Here is a 22,541-nt window from a genome sequence, read left to right as displayed (position 1 = left end):
CAATTTTTAAAATAATTCATTTTTACGTGCATTCGCACGTCATATGTGCTAGTTTTTAGAAATGGGCCTATTCTCCCCAAGATAGTGAGCCATGTCGACGACGTCGCATATGAAATAATACAGCCTGCTTCCCTCTTCCAATTCCTTGTCTCTCACGAAATCCACCATCATTTTAAGGACATTTATCACCTCTTCCAGATAAACCCAATCTGAACGGCTGTCTAGCCTTTGTATTATCATTAACATGATAGCCTCCAAAATTGCATTGCAACGAGTCGGTTGAAGAAGCTGTTCCCATTCAATCCCTGACCGTCTCTTTTCTGCTAACTGCATTCCCATCTCTTTTATAGCTAACCGCACACCGCCACATAGTGTCAACATGTCTCTCCCCATTTTCAACAAATGCTTTGGGAATTCGTGCGATTTATCAATGCCACAAAATATTGTTTTAGAAAAAAATCGCCAGCTCTCCTCAGGATTTAGAGGTTGCATCCGATAAGCATAATGGATACGACTTTCCATCTCATCCGAAGAGAAGGGGTCTCTTCGTGTATTCTTACTGCGACTCGTGAGCAGCAATTTACTACTTTTTTCTGCATACATAAGACAATATTATCGTATGAAAATATTACAACTAATTCCTCTCTAACTAAAAAAAATAATGGTTCCCTATTAGCGTGAAAATTACTAAACTATTGATTTAAGCTAATTTAGCTACCAATGAGATTTCGACAAAATATATTGCATGGCTAGCCGAATAATTGATGTGAGATGATTGACGGGAGAGTAAAATGACGTGTGTGATGGGTGATGGCACATCGCAGCCGCTATTCAAAAGTATGAGAAATCATATATATATATATATATATATTTTTTACGGACGACTATGATTGTGTTGGAATATAAAAATAAACTTAAGTTTTTAAGTGAAGATATTTGCATTAGAAATATCTAGAATATAAGAGAAAACACTAAGGAAAAAAAAAATAAAGAACTGGAATTGTGCATGTGTGGAGTATGGGAATAGTCTAGATTAGAAATTATCTAGAATAAGATAGAGTGTTCATCGTCGATCGAAGTTGGACAAGTGAAGAAAATGAAAGTGAGTTTTAGTCTTATGAGATTATTGATGATTGAGAGTAACTATGCCTAGGTGTGACGTACAGAGTATAAAGGATTAGATGGTCTACGTTGTAAGTCACAGACTTGCTTCCAACTACCCATGTGAGTGAAGTTTTGGAAAGATATAAGGGCATAGTAGATCGTTTTCACCTAACAGACTACTAATTAATACCATGTTGAGTTTTTATGTACATGAATAGATGACAATTTCACATGCTATGAAACTTAAAAATGCTAGGACATAAGACAACTAACACAAAAAGGAACATACTTTCATGTGGAAGACCTTCCCAGATAGATTCCCAGATCATTTCTTTGTGCACGTCGTCGAGAACTATCAAATATCGCTTTCCTTTCAGGTGTTGGTGAAGCATCTCTTGGAGACTTTTCTTGTCTCTACGATCCATTTTCTCTAACAAGGAATCTCCTTCGAGTTTCTTACTATATACGACCTGTCGTATTAGTTTCATAAGTACCTCTTTCCCAGTCAAGCCAGTAACACACACCCAAGCACGGCCCTTGAATTGAGCAACGACGTGTGGGTGGTTGTATACTTGTCTAGCAAGAGTTGTCTTTCCAATACCTGCCATGCCTGTGATTAAGACAGTCGATAGTTCTTCCCAAAACGTACTACAAATATACCCCTTAAGCTCTTCCATATATTTATCTTCGTCATCTCCTTCTTCTCCAACAACTTCTGATGTCGTCTCCGCCCCATCAACTCCCATATCTTCATAGTCTTCTTCCTCTTCACCAGCATTTTCTGATGACGTCTCCACCCCATCAACTTCGTCTTCTTCTTCTCCAACATTTTCTGATGTTGTCTCTGCCCCATCAACTCTGAATTCAGGCATGCACGTCCTTATCTCACTGATTGAATCTCTCTTCGAGGAGAGATCAAATATGTTTTCATCGATGTTGAGGGGCGGGGCCATGTTGACGTGGTCATCTATCAAATATTTCGACATTAAATATAGAGAAATAACACTATATTCTAGCTAAAATGTACATACTGTTACATGAAAAACTCGTGTAAGCATAAGAACATAATAATAAATAAAAAATTATATTCGTACAAGCCTGAATACAGATCCGTGAATGTGAAACATGGGATAGACTCAATACTAGGGATTAGGACATAAAAATAAAAATAAAAACAATATATATTGTAAACTATATGGATCCATGTATCGGATTTACATCTCAAAAATCATAATCCAAATCTAGAATTTAGAGACTCTGGCCCAGATCCAGTCCAGATCTGTCGAATGCTATGTTTGGAAGGTTTAGATCCAAAAAAAATAACATATGGATCTGGGATTTGCAGATATGGACTGGGTCCTAGATCCATTGACATCCCTATGCATAAAAACAGCAACAATAACTAGCTAAAAAATATAATTTCACCTACTATATATTTAAGATTTGTGTAACGAAAACATTAAAAATTTGTTGACAAATGTGATCTCAAACACAAAAGTTCCAAATCACTAGAAATGAAAAACTCAGTTTTTTTTTTTTTTTCATCTTACAGAAACTCAAGAAAAACAACAACCTGAAACACAAGGTTAGAATCCACTAACCATCTCGCTGAGGAATGCGGTTAGCTCGTTTTGGCGCACTGCTGGAAGATCCCATCAAATTTTCTCTCCTCAAAAAGCAAGAACCAAAATTATCAAAGAAGAGAAAAATAAATTCAATCTGGAGCAGAAGCCCACAAAATCTTGTTCCAAGTTCAGGAAAAAGTGTTAATTTAGCTCCAGATGTATCATGAAAACAATTTGATTTACACCAACTGTTTGTAAGGATAGATATTTAGTTGTTATAGCGTAAGCTAAAGTTGAATACTATACTAATTAATAATTAGGAAAATTGATTATTGGTTGTTATTTCCAATCAGAAGCAGCAGCACTGCCAACTGCTCCCCACAATATATGCATATATATTTTTATATATATAACTTTGGGGAAGGGAGGCTTGACATTATCGGAAGATATTTTTATACAAGATGCAATCGTATTCATGTAACTATAGTGGACAACACATACCATGCATCTGATCCTGAAAAATTTAAGAATATAGCTATCTTGGCCCCACCAATGAGATGGTTGATACGACAAAGTATAATTAATCCCAATTTTGTCGTGCAATTAAATTCTTTTTATTCCGTTGTGTGCCCAACATTTACTTTTTGACATTTGCTAATTCTTTGTTGCAATTTTCCTAGTAAAATTCTTACTATGGGAATTTAATTTTAATATCATATGTATTACTCCCTATGTCTCACTCTAATAGGCCCATTTCTTTTTTTGGGATGTCCCATTCCAATAGGCTCATTTCCTTTTTGGATAAAAAAAGTTGTACTTAACTGATGTGAACCACACCACTTTAATTTACAATCACTTTTCTACTAAAAAGTAAGTTTATTTAATCTCCGTGCCCAAAAGAAGTGAGCCTATTGGAGTGGGACAGAGGGAGTATAATTTAAGTCTCTGATTAAGTTTCTATGCGTGTAATTTCATTTTAGTGCGATTTACATCTAGTTGGGTAGTTAGTGTGAAATAGTAAAGTCAGAAGATTCGTTTCACCACGTTCATCAAATTAAAACGTGAACTATCATTAAAAATTGGGGAGTATTAGTAGTTGAAATGTGAAGAAAATCCTTTCGCTTTAATCGCTGACACAACCCTAGCCGCCGCATCACCACCTCTCCTCCGCCGGCCCGGCGCGCTAGCAGAGCCCGCAGGCTGCAGCCTCCCGCGTGCCCAGCACCGCGAATCCGCGATCGCGCAGCCACCCACGCACCACTGGAGGTCCGCTACAGCCCGCTGCGCCGCTGCTCTGCCGCCCCCTGCCTACTCGCCCAGCTCAGTCGCCGCCGAACCTCCGCCTGTCCTCAGCCGCAGCCCACTGCCGGAATCCTTCGACCGAGAGCGCCTCCAGCCGCGCCACAGCGGCTTCGAGCCTCTTCACCAAACTCTCCTCCATTACAGTTCAACAGTCGGTCAATACAAAAATCAGTAACTGACGTTGTCTTTGTAAATTCCGGTGCTCCGATTCAGGGTGTGAGAAGAAGAAAATTTACTGGTTGATGGCAGTATTTTACGGTTTATTGGGATTCACACTGTTCCTCGCCGCAGAGGCCTAAATTCTTCAGTCTCTGCTTTGGAAGTAAACTGCAAACACATCAGCGTCCAGATCAGCCGCTCTGAGGTCTTTGCCGGCCACGTCCTCTTAGCCGAGCCCTCCCCTACCGTGCACAGTTATCAGTCAGATCCGCCCACAGATCCGTCGCCCAGAAGTAGTCTACCTTCGACTCCAGATCGGCGACACCTTTCTCCGGCGAAACCTGCGGTAGCTACCTTCGACTCTAGACCAGCGAGACTATTCACTCCGGCGAGACCACGCCGCCAGGCCCAACGCAGCCCTCAAGTCCGGCGAGAACGCGCATCCAGCCAGGCCTTCCGACTCTTTATGAAAGATCAGCGTCCAGATCCGCAGATCCGCAAGTCAGCCCTTCCTATTCAAAAGCTAAGTTCTACTACCTAATCTTGGGTGATGTGCAGTTGATATGGATGCGAACTGAATTTAGTACTTGAGACAGCAAATTACCTTGAAGGTTTTCAAGCAGATGGGTTGTTGTTGAGGTTGAATGTATTGTAGGATAACTGTAATGAATTGAATGTGCCATGGTGAAACGAATGGACAAGACTTGAACTGAAATTAGCAAAGTTTAAGGACAGAGCTTATCTTACAGTTGTTTGGTTAGATTGATGTATTGTTCGTTGTAGTTGATTACTGCATAAAACAGGTGATTTTCTCTACAATGGAGCCTAGAGAGAGCGAGAGAGAGTGGAGAGTGGTGAGAAGAAGAGGGATTGGTCCAAAACATGTCGAGAGAAAACAGGCAAGAAGCTGGAATCGGAGCAGTTTGAATGGGAGGAGAGATTGGAGTTCGAATGAACGTGATGACACTACAACCTTTTTCTTTAACAACATCCCAGAGGATTGCAGCCTTGATTTTCTCAGACGTAAGTTCGAGACGGTTGCGAAGACGGTGGATGTATACTGCCCAAGGAAGAAAGATCTTTGGGGAAGACCGTTCGGCTTTGTTCGATTTGAAAAGGTGGAGAGGTCTGAGACTTTACTGGTGGACCTGAACAAACTTTGGATTGGCAGTTATAAGGTTAGAGTTTATAAGCCTAAATTCCAAAGGGATTATAAACCTAAATTCGAAAGGGTTGATGAGAAGAGAAGGAATGAGCAGAATAGCGTCAAAGAAAAGAAGTTGGAACAGATACAGCCATGCACCATGAAGGTGTATAATAGGCACGCAGGTGTCTCCTTTAAGGAAGCTCTTACAGGTGCTAAAGATGATAAAGAACTTGATGATGAAACATTACAGTTCCAGACGACGGAAGAAGACTTGGTTTGGCTTAATGGGGCTTTTACAGGTTACATTAAATCTGAGTTTCTCTGGGAGGAAGTTCGAGAGGAAATAAATAGTGAATGCGCAGGTTGTTTCAAGCTGAACTCCCTCGGTGGCAACATGGTCCTAATCCAAAGCAGCAACGAGCAGACGACCGAGGAAAATCTCAATAAGCTCAACGAATGGAGAGACTTCTGGTTGCAGTGGTGGAGGCCTTGGAAATCTGTTGATATCAACTATCAAAGAGTTGTCTGGACTAAATGGACCGGAGTCCCGCTACATGTTTGGAATTCCCGTTTCTTCAGTACGGCAAGCGCGAGGTTCGGGTTGCTTCTGAAAATTGAAGAAAAAACAAGAACGAAAGAGAGGCTGGACGTGGCTTTTATACAGATGTCTACTGGGTTCAACTCCATCGGAAACATACTGAAATGTAAAATCAACGGTGCTTCGTTCCAAATCCGGGTGGAAGAAATGCCCTATAATTTCGTTTCCCCGGAGGAGGAGGTGTGGTCTTTGGACGAAGATGCTGACTCAGAATGTTCTTTACAAGATATCTCACAGTCTCCGGCGAAGGCTTTCATCGTCGAGTCGGAAACAGAGGACGGTGAAGGAAACGATTCGGTTACTCAAAAAAACGGCGTCTCGGAACTCGAGAGGAAGGTTGTGGAAACTAATGGCCCGTTCTCACATTACTCTGACACAGATAAAGGAAGCCAAGTCCAGCGGGTTTCCTCCGAAGGGACTGATAAATCGCCTTCAAATGAGCCAGAGACTAGAGGTAGAGAGATCAATGAAGGGAGTCGAAACGAGAAAGAGAAGGAATTTCAAAATGAACTTGAGGGGGAGGAGTGCGATCCCTCGAGAGTATCAGATTCTCTCACTGCGGGGGTTGTTTCTAAGAAAGGAACGGCGAACAGACGAGGAGGAGGTTCGAGGAAGAAAACTCAGAAATCAAAAGTCACCGAAAATCAGCATCAAGTTTGGGGTAATTTCATTGCTGATATTGAATCAGAGGGTGAGATGGGCAAGAATGGAAGCGGCTCGCGATCTACTGAGGCGGATTGGGAGAATTCGGAGAGAGATGAAGATACAAGAACATGGCTCTTTGCCAAGAAGTTGGGTTTGTCGAGCAATCACCAAGACGCGGTCATGATCGAGCAATTGAAGGAGCAAAGAGCAAAGGCAGGACATTCGAAGGTCGTGGGTGATATTGAAACAGGTTTTTAATGAATATTTTATCTTACAACATTAGAGGCTTGGGGAGTTCCATTAAACAGAGTGATATCGGAGAATTGGTTAGGAAAAATGCTTTAGATTTTTGTTTTGTTCAGGAAACCAAAATGGAAATTTTCTGTTCCTCAATGTGTGATAAGTGGTGGGGGAGGAGTAATTTTGATTGGGCTGTGAGGGAGTCAGAAGGCAGATCGGGTGGAATACTATCGGTCTGGAGCAAGGATAAGTTTGTGGCAACTAGTAAATGGAACGTGACAGGGGCTGTTATTGTTAATGGGATTTGGCTACAAGGAGGCCTGCATTGTTGTTTTGTTAATGTGTATGCGCCCATGGGAACCACCGAAAAGGAATCTTTGTGGGATACATTACAGATCATTGCTCTTCAAAACAAAGACTCTTGCCTGTGTTTTCTTGGCGACTTCAACGCAGTGCGTGATCCGGGAGAAAGGGTGGGGAAAGGTGCTGTCTTTAATCAAGCAGATGCAAGGTCTTTTGACGCTTTTATTCGGCAAAGTAATTTGCTGGAAATCAAAACACAGGGGAGAAAGTTTACGTGGTATCAACCTGATGGAGGATGTAAGAGCAAACTAGACAGATTTATGGTCAACGAGAAATGGATGCAGGAATGGCCGGACACAGTCGGAAGGGGGCTTCAGAGATCAGTGTCGGATCATTGTCCGATCTTCCTCACTACAAAAACTAAGAACTGGGGACCCAAACCTTTTAGGTTCCTCAATTCTTGGCTCTCCCACCCAGATTTTTGCGCGTTGGTAAGGAAATCTTGGGATGAAGCTAAGATTGAAGGATGGAGCTGCTTTGTGTTCAAAGAGAAATTGAAATTGGTGAAGAGTGCGTTGAAAGAGTGGAATCTGAGGATTTATGGCAACATTGAGCACGGATTGACAGATCTTAAGGATGAACTTCAGGAGCTGGACATTTTTGATGACACCTTTGGTCTAGAGGAGAGTGAGACAATCAGGAGAAATGAATTACGAGCAAAGATTTTCCTTAAATCCAAAGAAAAATGTAGTCTTCTACAACAAAAGGCGAAAGTCAAATGGGTCAAGGAGGGTGATCTGAATACTAGTTTTTATCACAAAGCAATTGTTGGGAGAAGAAAGAAGAATGAAATTGCAGGGCTTGATGTTGGGGGCTGCTGGATCGAGGATCCAAAGATCATTAAGGAGAACGTCAAAACGTTCTTCGAGAATCACTTCAAGAAGACGCCGCGCGTCCTACCTATGATACCGGGAGATTTCACTGCTCGGAAAATTTCTGCAGCGAATAATGCGGAGCTGATCAAAACTTTTTCAGAATCAGAAATTAAAGAGGCCATTTGGAGCTGTGACGGTGACAAGAGCCCGGGACCGGATGGCTTTAACCTCAAGTTCTGGAAAGCGTCATGGGAGATTATCAAGAAAGATTTTTTAAAGGTGATGACTGAATTTCACTCCAATGGCAAAATCCCTCGGGGATGTAACTCTTCATTCATCGTTCTCATTCCTAAAAAAGAAGGAGTTTGCTCACTTGAGGAGTTTAGGCCTATTTCACTTATTTGTAGCCTATACAAAGTCATTGCGAAGGTTTTGGCGAATAGGATGAAACAGGTCATGGATTCAGTTATTTCGGATAATCAGAGTGCCTTCATTGGCGGCCGTTACATCCTTGATGGGGTCGTGGTTCTAAATGAAGCAATCGCGGAGGCTACTAAGAAGAGAAAAGGGAGGATTATCTTCAAGGTGGATTTCGCGAAAGCATATGACTCCGTCGAGTGGGATTTCTTGGATTTAATGCTTGAAAGAATGGATTTTGAACCATTATGGAGGAAATGGATCCGAGGTTGTATCTCCTCGGCGACGACGAATATTTTGGTGAATGGATCTCCATCTGGTGAGGTGTGTTTAGAAAGAGGATTACGGCAGGGGGATCCGCTTTCCCCATTTCTCTTTCTTATTGCAGCGGAGGGGCTCCACTCTTTGATCATGAGAGCTGTTGAGAAGGAGCTGATTAAGCCGGTAAAGGTAGGAAATGATTACATTTCAATTCCGCACCTCCAATACGCCGATTACACGGTCTTCTTGATGGAGGATGATGAAAGAAATGCAGTGGCAGTTAAAAGGATTCTCAGAGTGTTCCAGCTACTGTCAGGGCTTGCCGTGAATTTCAAAAAATGTTGTCTCTTCGGAGTTGGGGTCGAGGAGGATAAGATCGAGAGGATGGCGGCTGTTTTGGGTTGTGATGTAGGCTCCTTACCTTTCAATTACCTCGGTATTAAAGTGGGTAGCAAGGGCAAAAAGGTTGCTGATTGGAAATACTTGGTTGAGAAGGTGAGAAAGAAAATCGATTCGTGGAAAAATGGGAAGTTCTCTCTCGCGGGCCGAGTGACCTTGGTGAAGGCTGTGCTTCAATCTATACCGATTTATCAGCTCTCTTTTACCTGTTTACCAAAATCAATTGTGAGTTCTTTAAATGCTTTACTTGGTAATTTTCTGTGGGGAGGGGGTTCTAGTAAAAGTGCGATTGCTTGGGTGAAATGGAAGGTGCTTTGTGTTTCAAAAGATGAAGGAGGCTTGGGGCTTAAAAATATTGAGTGGTTTAATCAGGCACTTGTCGTTAAATGGTTGTGGCGGTACCTTACTGGAAGGGACATGCTTTGGGCTAAAATTGTTAGGTCCATTTATGGTGAGGTTGAGTGGGGAGAGACAGGTCCGGAAAACGCGGGGAAAGGTAGATTTAGAGATGGGTGGTGGCCGAAGATCGTTTCTGCGGCTGGAGGGGCGAGCAATTTTTGGTTTGTTCAAAATTTGAAGCCAAAGGTGGGGGATGGGAAGACCTTTAAATTCTGGACTCAGTGGTGGGTTGGACAAAAGCCGTTGAAGTTTACTTTTCCTAGACTTTTTCAGTTGAGTGCTAATAAAGAAGCTGCAATCTGTGAAGTTGGGGAATGGACTGATACTGGATGGTGTTGGGATTTAAGGTGGAGAAGAGAGCTATTTGAGAGAGAGAGGGAAGGAGTTTCGGAGTTGCTTAGCCTTGTTTCTGGTACTAATCTGTGTGCAGGTAACAAGGACGGATGGACATGGAGTGGCGACATCGGGAGAGGCTTTACAACCAAGTCCGCTTATGAAGCTATTAAAGATCAAGCAAACGAGACTACGGAGACGGTGGAGGAAACTGATATGAGTTCGAAGGTGTGGAAGATCCCTATTCCAAACAAAGTCAAGCTTACCGCATGGAGATTTTTGAAGAACAGAATTCCGACGTGTGACAATCTCTTGAGAAGAAATGTGATGTTGTGTGAAGTCGAGGTGGGATGTAACGCCTGTTTTCATCGGCCGGAATCCACGAACCACTTGTTGATCCACTGTCCAAAGACCTCAAAGGTATGGGAAGCAATCTTTCAATGGCTCGGAGTTAGCATGGCGCAGCCATATGACGTGTCCTCGCACTTTCAGTTCTTTACTAGTTTGAGTGGCCGGAAAAGAAATAAGAAGCTCTTGATGGCTCTTTGGTGTTGTACTACTTGGCTTATTTGGAAAATGCGTAATGAGAGTAGATTTGAGAACAAAAGATGGGAGAGTGCAAACTTGTTTGGAGAAATCAAAGCTAGAGTGTGGAGTTGGGGTAGAATTTTTGGTTTTGTTAATGATGGAGTTGGGATTCATAGGTGGATGTCGAATGATGAATCACCGATGATTTTGTAATCTTCTTGGTACTACTGGTGCCTTTTCGTTCTATAATATTTACTTTCCTTACCAAAAAAAAAAAAGTTGAAATGTGAAGAGCTTTAATTGCTATTTCATCATTTGCAGCAAGCTGCTGGTTTTAATTAGTCAACCTCAAATGTCCATTGACTTCAAAAATCTGAGCTGTGGTGCACGTGGGGTCCAACAACCATGGCTAATTTTAATACTTGAGCAATTGTCTAATAACAAGTTGCATTATCCCATACTTTAGTTACTACACTTGGTCAGATCAACTACTATATATAATCACAGTTCACAATTTAAAGTCGAGTGCACATGCCTTTGTTGGAAGGCGAGAAATGATAAGATTTTAAAAAATTCAATATTGATGGTTGAGCCTGAGAATATTGTGGAAAGTATTAAATTTTGTTCCTAGAAATGATTAAAGTCTCATTATCCATCATTTTTCTATGTGTATGTGCATGATTAAAGTTCACATTCTCTCGATTGTATACCGACATATTTTTAGTTCTTCTTTCTCTTTCTCTACTCGTATGTTGAATTAATTGTCATCAATTTGAGTACTTCTTGTACTCTTTACCCTAAAATGAGAATTTCATATTTACTTTCTAAAAAAATATTGGCCGCACCGAAATTTGTGAATATTTACATAGTTTTTTTATCGGCAAAAATATTGTGGATTGGGATTGAACCCGACGTGAATCGAACAATAAAACAAAATTTCTCCCTATGTTTTAAAGTATTTTCAGTCACTAGATTACACATTAAAATTTATAGTTAACATGTTATTATTAATTACTATATATTTAACACTTATTAAAAAATAAAAAAATAAAAACAGACTGAGACACTTAAAAATAAAGAGAGGAGGGGGTATGTTTAAGTAGCGTGGGAAGAGGTGTATGAATTCAATTTATGATGACCATAATTTGGGATTAAATATAGAATTAGTGTGCACCCATGGAGTCAGATGGGATCCTCTGTCCCAGAATATTGTGTGTACCACCTGTACCACTCTTCATTTCTTTGTTTTATAAATTGTTTTTTATAAAAATAAAAATTATTATTATATTATAAACTCTAATTAGTATTTATCATTGAAAAATTAAAATTTAAAAAATTATATACCCTAACTTTGAATTAATGAACCCAAATAATCTATTATTAATTCAAATACATATAAAAAAATAATTATAAACCCTAAATGGATGAGTGAACCCTTGTTAATTATCTATATATTATATAAAAGCATAATAAATTAAAATTGAATAAAAAATAATTTAAAAATATTAAGAAATGAAGAGTGGTACACGTGGTACACACTATATTTTGGGACGGAGGATCCCATTTGCCCATGGAGTATACGTGTAAAACAATATTAAGCTTTACGTAAAGAAAAAAAAAAAAGTTTTGCCACTATTATATTTATTAATTTATTAGATATTGATTGATAAAAAATATAAAAACGATTTTATGCTATCACATCTCTCGAATATGCTACAGAATCTAAAAAATATGGATAATAGATAACAGATCATTAATTTATAAAAGACTTTAAGTTTTAAAGCAAAAAACATATTAAGGTGTTATACTCGTGGACTGACCCGACCCGTAACCGAATAGCCCGGCACCCGATAGGGTCAGCTCGAAGCTAACCCGAAACTCTATAGCCATAGGGCTGACACGAAAATATTATGCTCGCTTGATTATATAAAAAATTCTCGTTATTTGATTTTCAAATGCATTACTTTGCTTATGAAAATTAGTATAATTAGGGGTGTGCAGCGGGTCGGACTCGGACCGGCCCGCCGGGTCTGTTGGACCAAAAATTTTGAAAGGAAGGACCGACCCAGACCGAAAAATGTGTGCGGGCTGATTCGGACCCGGACCGAACCCGAGCAACGGGTCCGGTTCGGTCCGGGTCCGACCCGCCGAGGCCGAAATTATTTTTTTTCCTATTTCGCACTTAATTTTCATACATAAAACATAATAAATACGATACAAACACATATCAATATCATAGTTCCACCATTCGCAATCCACAATCACAACAAAAAACATAAATCAAAATCAATTCTCCTTTAGGTTTTAGAAATTTAATATTATTAATATTATTAAATACATAAAATAAATAATTAATTTTTAATGATATGGGTCGGTTCGGGTTCGGCGGGTTCAACCGGGTCTCCACCCGGACCGACCCGAAAAAAAATCGGTCCTAAGAATTAGACCCGATCCGGACCATACATATACAATGGGTCGGTCTGGTCCGGACCAAACCCATCGGTCCGGGCGGGTTCGGCAGGTCCGGTTCGGGTTTGCTCACCCCTAAGTATAATAAGATAATTTTTCCAAAAGTTTGTAAATATATTTTGATTCAATATTAGAAAGTTATATTCATCATTTCACTTCTCCGTATTTTTAATCCAATACATAACATAAAATATTTAGATATAAAATTTTTTAAAAAAATCTTATTTAATAAAAATATTGCATCTTTATATCTCTAAGGCTTGCATATTAGTTATTATGTAAGTCGATGTTGAAATGTTACTTATATATGCGTCTATTTATTTATTACAAATATTGTCAAAAGAAATATACTCCCTCCGTCCCGTTATTAACGGCACGTTTCTTTTCGGCACGGGTATTAAGGAGAATTGTATTAGGAGAAAAGTTGTAGGGACCACATGTTTAATGTTACTACTAATTAATTTTAACTTTCTTCTTCATCAACACCCCTCTTCATCAACACCGGCGAGGCCGCCGCCGCCGCCGCCACCGCCCCTTCGCCTCGTCAGATCTCAACTCAAGCCTCGCCGGCATTCCCAGCTCGAGTTGAGGAGAGAGATAACTTTCTTGAATCTCTGCACAGCTTCCCCTGTTTGTTCCACTAAATTTCTACTCAAATTTTGATCTTGAGCTTGGTTTAAGATGTTAATCACTCTATGGCAGCTCTCCACAGCTGCAATATTTGCCTTTTCAACCTCCTCCATCATCACCTCACCCCCCACAACAACAAACCACAAAAGTAAAACCCTAATTCCCAAATGAAATCAATGCCGAAACCAAATGATTCAAACGTTAGCAGAAAAAGCTAATCCACACCATTTTCTAAATACACAAAAGTAAAACCCTAATCCACACCATTTTCTAAATACACTGATTCAAAAGAAGCTGAAACTGAAAACCCAAATGCCGAAACCAAGAGATTCAAGAGGAGATGGAAAAAAGAGGTTCATTTTTGCAGAGTGAAAATCGACCAAAAAATCCAGATGAAATCAATCAAACGTTAGCAGAAAAATCAAGCTGCAAACTAAGGAGAACATTAAAACCCAGAGATAGAAAGCAAAGAGAAAATGAAGTCTGGAACAAACGGACCATTCAGCTGGGAAAAAAATGGTGTGGATTTAAGAGATCGAGAGTGAGTACATGCGCCGCCGCAGAGAAAAAGAGATCGAGAGTGAGTGCAGAGAGAGGGCAGCGGAGGAGGATGGATGGACGCGAAGGCGCCACGCTGTCGCCGTGGAAGAGGATAGCCGGCAAGGGTGTAGCAGTCGCCGTCGTCGTGAGAAGGGCAGAGAGAGGGTAGCGGAGGAGAGAGGCCGACGGAGGAGAGAGAGAGGGCAGCAGAGGAGAGAGAGAGTGTAAAAGGGAAAGAGGGTTACAGCATTTAATTAGGGATTTCATTAACATTAAACACTCCCTTATTTTTTCCAAAAAAGGAAACGTGCCATCAATAACGGGACAACCCAAAAAGGAAAACGTGCCATTAATAATGGGACGGAGGGAGTATTAATGAATTTTTTTAAATAAATTTTTGAGTCTGACTAGCTCGATGGACTAGCCCGAAACCCGAACATTTAGGGTTAGGGTTGAAAAATTCTAATTCTAAAAAAATTCCAACCCGATTAGCCTGCACCTGAATAATCCGTAACCTGATAGGGCTAACCCAAAATTTGGTGGATTGACCCGATTGATATCCCTAGCTAGTTATAAGTATTTATCCCACAATTACCATCAAACGAGGCCCTAGAGTGTACCAAGGTTGGATACAACTTGCATACAATATTAAATTAAAGATAGACAATATGATGCATTGAACCAAGTCTAATTTGTTATTCGGGGGTTAATAACTAATAGTCTAATACTCCGTTCGTTTCACTCTAATAGCCTCATTTTGTTTGGGCACGGAAAATGAGCCTATTAGAGTGAGACGATTGGAGTAAAATATATATACATACTCGTTTTTGACATAAATAGTCATAGTGAAATGATAGAAAATAAAGTGGATGTAGCTAACAAAGTTGAGATAGGCAAGTTCGCTCCATTATGGCGGAGGCAATGATATTATCGGCGGTGGAAAAGCTGGAGACTCTACTGGTCAAGGAGGGCGCTTCCATCGTCGGCGGTGGGGAGCAAGTCAGAGGTCTGATATTGGTCTTTCTCTACAATGCATAGACTACAGATTTTAAACAAAATCGTAGTATATACTAATAGACTACGGGGTTTTACCACAACTGTAGTGTATGTGCGTTTATTTCATGATTATAGACTACAATAACGTAAAAAACTGTAGTCTATCATAGGCATAGTCTACGGTTCTATAAACCGTAGTGTATGAGCGTGCTTTTCCATATTTTTCTCTACAGTGTTTCTTAACAACGTAGTGTATATGAATGTGTAGTTTTACTTTTCTCTACAATTATCCTCAAAATGTAGTGTATGAGCGTGTGTGTGTGCGAGCTTTTCTCTACAGTTATGTTGAAACTGTAGTATATTAAATAAATATAAATTTATTTTTTTATTACCCTTAATTCCTATCACTTTCTCTCTCTCTCTCTCTCAAAAACGTCTCTCTCTCTCTCTACTCTCTCTCTCTCTCTACAACACTCTCTCTATCTCAAATCTCTCGCCCTCGCCCGACTCCCTCAGATCTGGAAATCGACCCCGATCCCACGCGGCGCCGCCTCCTTCCACGGCGACGGCGGAGACGCCGCCACCCTCCCTCTACTCACGACACCCCTACTGCCCCTATTTCTCTTCGATTTCCGGCGAAAACGGCTCTCTGCCGCCACCGGTCTCCAGATATCGGCCTCCCTCTCTCCGATGGCAGCAGCCGTCACACATCCACCACCACCGCCTCTGTGAAACTCCCCTCTTCCTTGCAGACGGACAGTGGCGCTGAGCCACCGCCTCCGCCTTACCTCTCGCCCAAATTCTAAATTTGGGCTCCCGATGTTCAGCTCCCGATTGGGGCTTAGGGTTAGGGAAGGATTGGGATTTTGGCGGTGGGATTGAATTGATGATAGACGATTTGTTCTGATCTCGTCGTCGTCGTCGTTGTTCGTTGATGGAATTTAAAATCTTGCCCCCTTATTTGGAGCCTTGAATTCTAGGATTCTTTCAAACTGAGACTCAAAATAAAAATTAATGTGCTTACTTCAGTTAAATGATATATTGAACGGGTAGAGGGTCTTTGTTCAGTCAAAATTTTGGGAGCATGGTGCATTTTTCTCCTTTCTCTTACATTTTCTATGGATAACTTGCAGATAATTCATCTTAAACATGGAGCTCTTAAAGATGAATATTGTTTCTACTAGTTAGATTTTGCTTGGGCCATTGATGATATGGCTTATGCGTGAATGAATCTTTAGCTATTAGATCATCTTTTTTCATACAGTTATATGTGTGCCATTTTAAGTTGTATAATGGTTGCAGGGGAACTTAGATTTCATATCATGATGCATTAAAGAAAATTGGGTGTTTGTTTGTGTTTATTAGCTTAGCTTCATGTTTGATTAGGTTACCTTTTGTTTTCCCCTTTTTCTGCCAAAAAAAATAATAATAATGCAGCGAAATCATGTGGAGATGGGAAGCAGAGGGCCAAGCACTCCGCCATGGCTAGATATCTTGCCGTTGACCTCGCCAATGAAGTTCAAGCAGAACCCCAACAATACTCTGATGAGGAGTGGGTTCCTACCAAGAGATCAAGATCAGGCCCCGCAAAGGTGGTTCGTTTTCCACTACATCGTTTTTTCTTATTTGATTTGCACGCACATGTGTGTGGAAACAAGTTAACTTTTGTGCAATTCAGTACTATTCAGGACATGAGTATTTTATCCTCATTATGCAATTTTAGCTCTTTCTATAGGATACGAATTGAGCAAGTTATAAACGATAGATTAGCCTTTTTATTTATCAAGGCTAATCTTGAAAAGTACTGGTTTCTAGTCATAATAGTTATGGCACTGTCACAGTTGGCTTCTTCTATTTTGTAGTTTGGTACATGTTGAGGTCCTTTTCCTTGCTTGTTTGCTTGCTGTTGTCTTATCTATTGGCTTTCATCACATAGTTGTTGGTATATCATTAATTGTCAGAATAATTCTAGAGGCAAGGCAGTTCGAACGCCTGTGAGGAGGCAACCGAGGGCCAGTGTAAATGCCCAAAAGGTGGCTATGGCAGAAAAGGTGTGGCCACTGATACCTGTATAGCATAATTTAGTGTCCTATATTGGCATTAACATTGATGATATGCAGAGGGAGAAGGATGCTCTTGATCAGGTTGGTGAATTGGAAAGAAAGATTACTGAGATGACAGACAAGATGAATGGCTGATGGAAAACCAGTAGCTGCTTATGTTATCTACAAACACCTTCTCCATTGGAATGCCTTTGAATATGAGAGGACTACTATTTTTTATTTCATCATTGAGAGCATCAATGATGAATTGAAGGTCACTTTAAATTATAAATTTTATTGCATTGAATATTCTTTTTAGTGTTTATTTATTTTATTTCACTAGACATTGAGATGAATTTATGATCAAATAGCATTTAATCCTTATCACTTTTATGTAGTCTCCAAGACAACCTGATTCCGTGCAATGTGGATTTTTCGTGATGCGTTACATGAAAGAAATTATCGAAGAGCTTATGAGGAATGGTCGCATTTGCCTACATCCACATGTAAGTAATTTGACTTAAATCTCCATTATACATATTTCATATTAAACAATAGTTTATCTTTTATATAGTTTGACAATCGGAGTTATACTAAAGAGGATATTGATGAAGTTCGTGTTGAGTGGGCGAATCTCATTCTTAGTTACATATAAAAAGTAGAGGTAATATTCTGCAACTTTGGTGTACTAATATGAATTTGTGTTATATATATATATATATATGTATACAATTCTTTTATTTGGTCTATTGATTTTAATAAAGAAATATACTTTTAAAGTAATATATGTTGTGCAATTAGTTGGAATTTTGTTTGAAGTGTAAGAAATACTTTGTTGACATGATTGGTTTATTTGTTTTCATGACAGATCTTGTTTTAATTTTGTGCCAGGATATGCTGGGAACGAAGCTAAAATATAAGAGACTTTTGCTGAATTTTCCACGAAGATTCTTGTTTTTGAAAACAAATATTGTACTTTCTTTATTTTGTTATATTTAATCTCATGTCGTATATTAGCTTCATTTCAGTGTACATTTATCAGATTATGAAATATTGTGAAAGTATATATGACAATTATAATTTTTTGGTGCATCAATATTTGTTTTTCATATTTTGTTAATTTTTAATAAATAATAATAATTTTAAATTACAAATTAAAAACAATAAATATCCATTGCTGTAGTCTATAAATACTATAGACTACCCTTTTTAGTTGACAAACCGTAGTCTATTCATCCAATACACTACATTGCTGAACATAATTAACTACGGTTTCCACGTGTCGTATATGATTGCATATAGACTACGTCTGATTCACGTAGTGTATGTGCGTCTAAAAGTGTAGAGATAAGTAACTATAGACTACGGTTTAATCAACGTAGTCTATATTGATGGGAATAGACTACACCATCTAGTACTACGTTTGTTAAATCACATAGACTACGCCTAAAAAACGTAGTCTATGAGCTTTTTTGTAGTAGTGACATACTCGTTTTTGACATAAATAGTCATAGTGAAATGATAGAAAATAAAGTGGATGTAGCTAACAAAGTTGAGATAGGCAAGTTCGCTCCATTATGGCGGAGGCAATGATATTATCGGCGGTGGAAAAGCTGGAGACTCTACTGGTCAAGGAGGGCGCTTCCATCGTCGGCGGTGGGGAGCAAGTCAGAGGTCTGATAGATGATCTGAGAGGGATGCTGCCTCTCCTCACAGACGACAGCAGCTAGGGCTGGCAAATCGTGCGGATCGGATCGCTATCGGGTCGACTTGATATCAACCCGACCTGATAAGGCCAAACCCGAACCCGACCTGATAAGGGAATGCTCGAACCCAACCCGAACCCAACTTGATACACCTAAACCCGAACCCAACCCGAACCCGACACGAACCCGATAACAACCCGATTTGAATCGGGTTGACACGACCCGATAGCGACACGATCTGATTATGACCTGATAACAACCTGATTTGAATCGGGTTGACACAACACGATAGCGACACGATCTGATTATGATCTGATAACAATGCGAATTTGATTTGATTCATTCACATGAATAATAATATAAAAAAAATACAAAATTCATCACATATGCTCAACAATCAACATATCCAATAAATCAACAATTCAACATATGCCAAACTAAAATTAAACCCTAAGGCCTAAACTAAGAAATCGAAAATTTAAAAATTAAAATAAATATTTAATAAAAATAATAATATCACTATCGGGTTACCTGAATCCGACCCGAACCCAACCCGAACCCGACCCGAAATTATCAGGGCCTTATCAGGTTGACCCGATAAGGACCCGAACCTTATCGTGCGTGTTACTAACTTATTAATTTCGTGCGGTTTCGTGTCGTGTTTTCGTGTCGTGTCGAAAATTGCCAGCCCTAACAGCAGCACCAAGGAGCTGGCTCACGAGGCGGACCTCGCCATTGACACCTTCATCTCCAGCCGCGAGGATAAGAGAATTCGTCCTCGCAGATCTCGGATCGAATTCCTCACGAGGATCGACGGCATCCGGAGCAGCCTCCGAGATCTGAAGAATGATTATTCTAGATCTTCGTCTCCCGCGGAGGCCGCCATGAGATCATCAAGCCTTCAACCACCCCCCCCGTCGGAACATTCTAGAGTCCCAAGTGGTGGGCATGAAGGATGATGTGGAGTCGCTGCTTCAGGAAGCGATCTTCTTCGACGAGGCAGCAGCGGCGCGATGGCTTGCCGCCTCGTGCATCGTGGGCATGGGGGTGTGGGGAAGACGACTCTTGCTCAGATATTATACAATCATGAACGCGTGGCCTCTGAGTTCGAGCTCCGCGCTTGGGTATGTGTTTCGAGTGAATCATTCAGTGCAGAAGAGGTGCTTAAGTTAGTAGCCTACTTTTGTAAATCGCTCTAAGTTAGTGGCCTTAAATAATTTTAAACTCGAGCTTATATATGTTGAATGAAGTTGCTGATTCATCATTGACACATCAGCATTTAGACTTGGTCATATATAGTTTGTTATTTTGTTATTCCTATTTCTTAGCATTTCAAGTTAGTAGAGTATCGTATCTTGCTAGTGGCTAGGATTTCTGTCTGTTGAAGAGTATCTTCCCGTTGCTATGTTTTTGTTATTCAGAGGCCTATAAATACCTCTACATATCAGTCAATAAAGTATCCACCTTTGAGTCCATCTTTATCATATTGCTTTCTTTATCTTTCTCTTGTTTTCCACTTTCTGTTCCCAACATTTGTGGCATCTAGAGCCAGGTTCCATGGCCAGCAACGGGAGTTCGATGAGTGCTGCACAACCACTCATACCAGTCTTCAAGGGAGAAGGATACGAATTTTGGAGTATTCGTATGAAGACTCTGCTGAAGTCTCAAGATCTTTGCGACTTCGTAGAACAGGGATATGCAGACCCTGATGAAGAGACGAACAGACTGAAGGAGAACAAGAAGAAAGATTCCAAGGCATTGGTGATCATCCAGCAAGCAGTTCACGATGGCATCTTCTCCAGAATTGCGGCGGCAACGACCTCAAAGCAAGCTTGGTCGATCTTGAAAAGCGAGTTTCAAGGTGATTCAAAGGTCATTGTCGTGAGATTGCAATCACTCCGACGTGACTTTGAAACATTGATCATGAAGAATGGAGAATTAATCGGTGGCTGACTTTTTGTCGAAGGCAATGTAGTCAGTCAGATGCGATTCTATGGAGAAAAGATCACGGATCAGACCATCGTTGAAAAGGTACTCAGAAGCTTGACTCCAAAATTTGATCACGTAGTAGCTGCAATTGAAGAATCCAAGGATCTATCAGTTTTTACATTTGAGGAACTGATGGGATCTCTTCAAGCACACGAGTCGAGAATTAACAGATCGTTTGAAAATGATGATGAAAAAGCTTTTCAAGTCAGGGGAGAATCATCAACTCAATCCTCTACGGCAAGAGGACGAGGCCGAGGAAGCGGCCGAGGGCATGGCAAAGGTCGAGGTCGTGGCAGAGGAGATCTACAAAAACATGATGGTGATCAACAAGGCAACGAAAGTCATATCAAGTGTTACAACTGCGGCAAAGTTGGGCACGTTAAAGCTGATTGCTGGTCCAAGGAGAGCCAACTGCATTGTGCTCAACAAGATGAGGAGGAGAGCAAATTATTCATGGCGCTTGCACATGTTGATATGCCGAAGCCGAAAGATGTTTGGTTCGTGGACAGTGGTTGCTCGAATCATATGAGTGGCAGCAAGGAGATATTTAAAGAGCTCGATGAGTCTTACAAAACTCATCTATGATGTCTATTTCACTCCATGTTTGGCTCATAATTTACTGAGTGTTGGACAATTGTTGAAAACTGGATATATGGTATTGTTTGATGATGACTCTTGTGTTATCATTGAAAAGAGTTCTGGGCAAAATGTTGCGAGAGTTTACATGACAAAGAACATGATGTTTCCGCTGCAAGTATCGAACGTGGACGAGTATGCTCTTGTTTCAAATAAACAAGATGAGTCGAGATTATGGCATTTGAGATACGGGCATCTCAATGTAAAGGGCTTAATGACTTTAAGTCAGAAATGTATGGTTCTTGGATTGCCTAAGATTAATTTTTTTGATATATGTGAAGGATGTATCTATGGGAAACAAACCAGGCGATCGTTTCCTAATAGTGCATCTTGGAGAGCCTCGAAATGCCTTGAATTAATTCATGCAGACTTATGTGGACGTATGAGTACAGAATCGATTGGTGGAAGTGAGTATTTCTTACTACTCACTGATGATTATAGTCGCATGAGTTGGGTTTATTTTCTCAAAGATAAATCTGATGCCCTTGAGAACTTCAAGAACTTTAAAGCCATGGTGGAGAAGGAGAGTGATACCAGCATCAAGACTCTTCGAAAGGATAGAGGTGGTGAGTTTTGCTCTAAAAAGTTTAATTACTTTTGTGAAGTTAATGGAATACGCAAGGAGTTGGCAGCACCTTACAACCCTCAACAAAATGGAGTGGAGGAGCGGAAAAATCGGACGGTGGTTGAAATGGCAAGAAGTATGCTAAAGTCAAAGAAGCTCTCAAACTCTTTCTGGGCAGAAGCGGTTGTTGTTGCTGTGTTCTTGCTGAACATATCACCCACAAAGGCGGTCCAAAATCGCTCTCCTTATGAAGCTTGGAGAGGAATGAAGCTTACGGTGAGCTACTTGAAGGTGTTCGGATGCGTAGCTTATGCTCTAGTTAGCTCTCAAAATCGACGTAAACTCGATGAGAAATCAACAAAGTGCATTTTCATCAGGTATTCTTCTCAATCCAAAGCATACAGGCTATATAATCCTCTTAGTGGCAAGATTATTATCAGCAGGGATGTAATCTTTCACGAAGATGCAAGTTGGCAATGGGAGAACCAGCAAGACGACTCACAAATTTAGCTTTTCCCTATGGATGATTCTGCTCCAGATTCACCACCAAATTCGCCACAAAGCAGCCCCCCAAACTCTCCGCATAATAGCCTCACAAATTCACCAAACACTACTCCTCTAAACACACCACAATCCAGTCCAATAAATTCCCCAAACACCCCTATATCTTCCTCTCCAAATAGATCCTCCTCT

General features: G+C 40.4%; 1 protein-coding gene and 1 long non-coding RNA gene across 3 annotated transcripts; one reads left to right on the top strand and one right to left on the bottom strand.

Annotated features, from left to right (window-relative positions):
• Positions 1-33: 33 nt before the first annotated feature.
• LOC131017415 (probable disease resistance RPP8-like protein 2) lies at positions 34-3,056 on the bottom strand. Of its 2 annotated transcripts, none has more exons than XM_057946167.1 (3): positions 2,706-3,056; positions 1,394-2,071; positions 34-593 (listed from the first exon to the last, which is right to left on the bottom strand). In XM_057946167.1, the coding sequence occupies exons 1-3, from the start codon at positions 2,758-2,760 to the stop codon at positions 49-51; spliced, it is 1,278 nt and encodes a 425-aa protein (XP_057802150.1). In that variant the 5' UTR covers positions 2,761-3,056; the 3' UTR covers positions 34-48. The 2 variants fall into 2 exon arrangements, with proteins under 2 accessions (XP_057802150.1, XP_057802151.1); XM_057946168.1 differs by having other exon boundaries at positions 2,678-3,029.
• Positions 3,057-15,331: 12,275 nt separating this feature from the next.
• LOC131017417 (uncharacterized) lies at positions 15,332-18,044 on the top strand. Its single transcript, XR_009099600.1, has 6 exons — positions 15,332-16,502; positions 16,872-16,961; positions 17,031-17,226; positions 17,351-17,458; positions 17,527-17,616; positions 17,844-18,044. It is a non-coding gene; the product is annotated as an uncharacterized LOC131017417 (long non-coding RNA).
• The last annotated feature ends 4,497 nt before the right edge of the window (positions 18,045-22,541 follow it).

Source organism: Salvia miltiorrhiza, chromosome 3 (genome assembly GCF_028751815.1).
Source record: "Salvia miltiorrhiza cultivar Shanhuang (shh) chromosome 3, IMPLAD_Smil_shh, whole genome shotgun sequence".
NCBI lineage: Eukaryota > Viridiplantae > Streptophyta > Magnoliopsida > Lamiales > Lamiaceae > Salvia > Salvia miltiorrhiza.
This window is presented reverse-complemented; position numbering and strand designations above follow the sequence as displayed.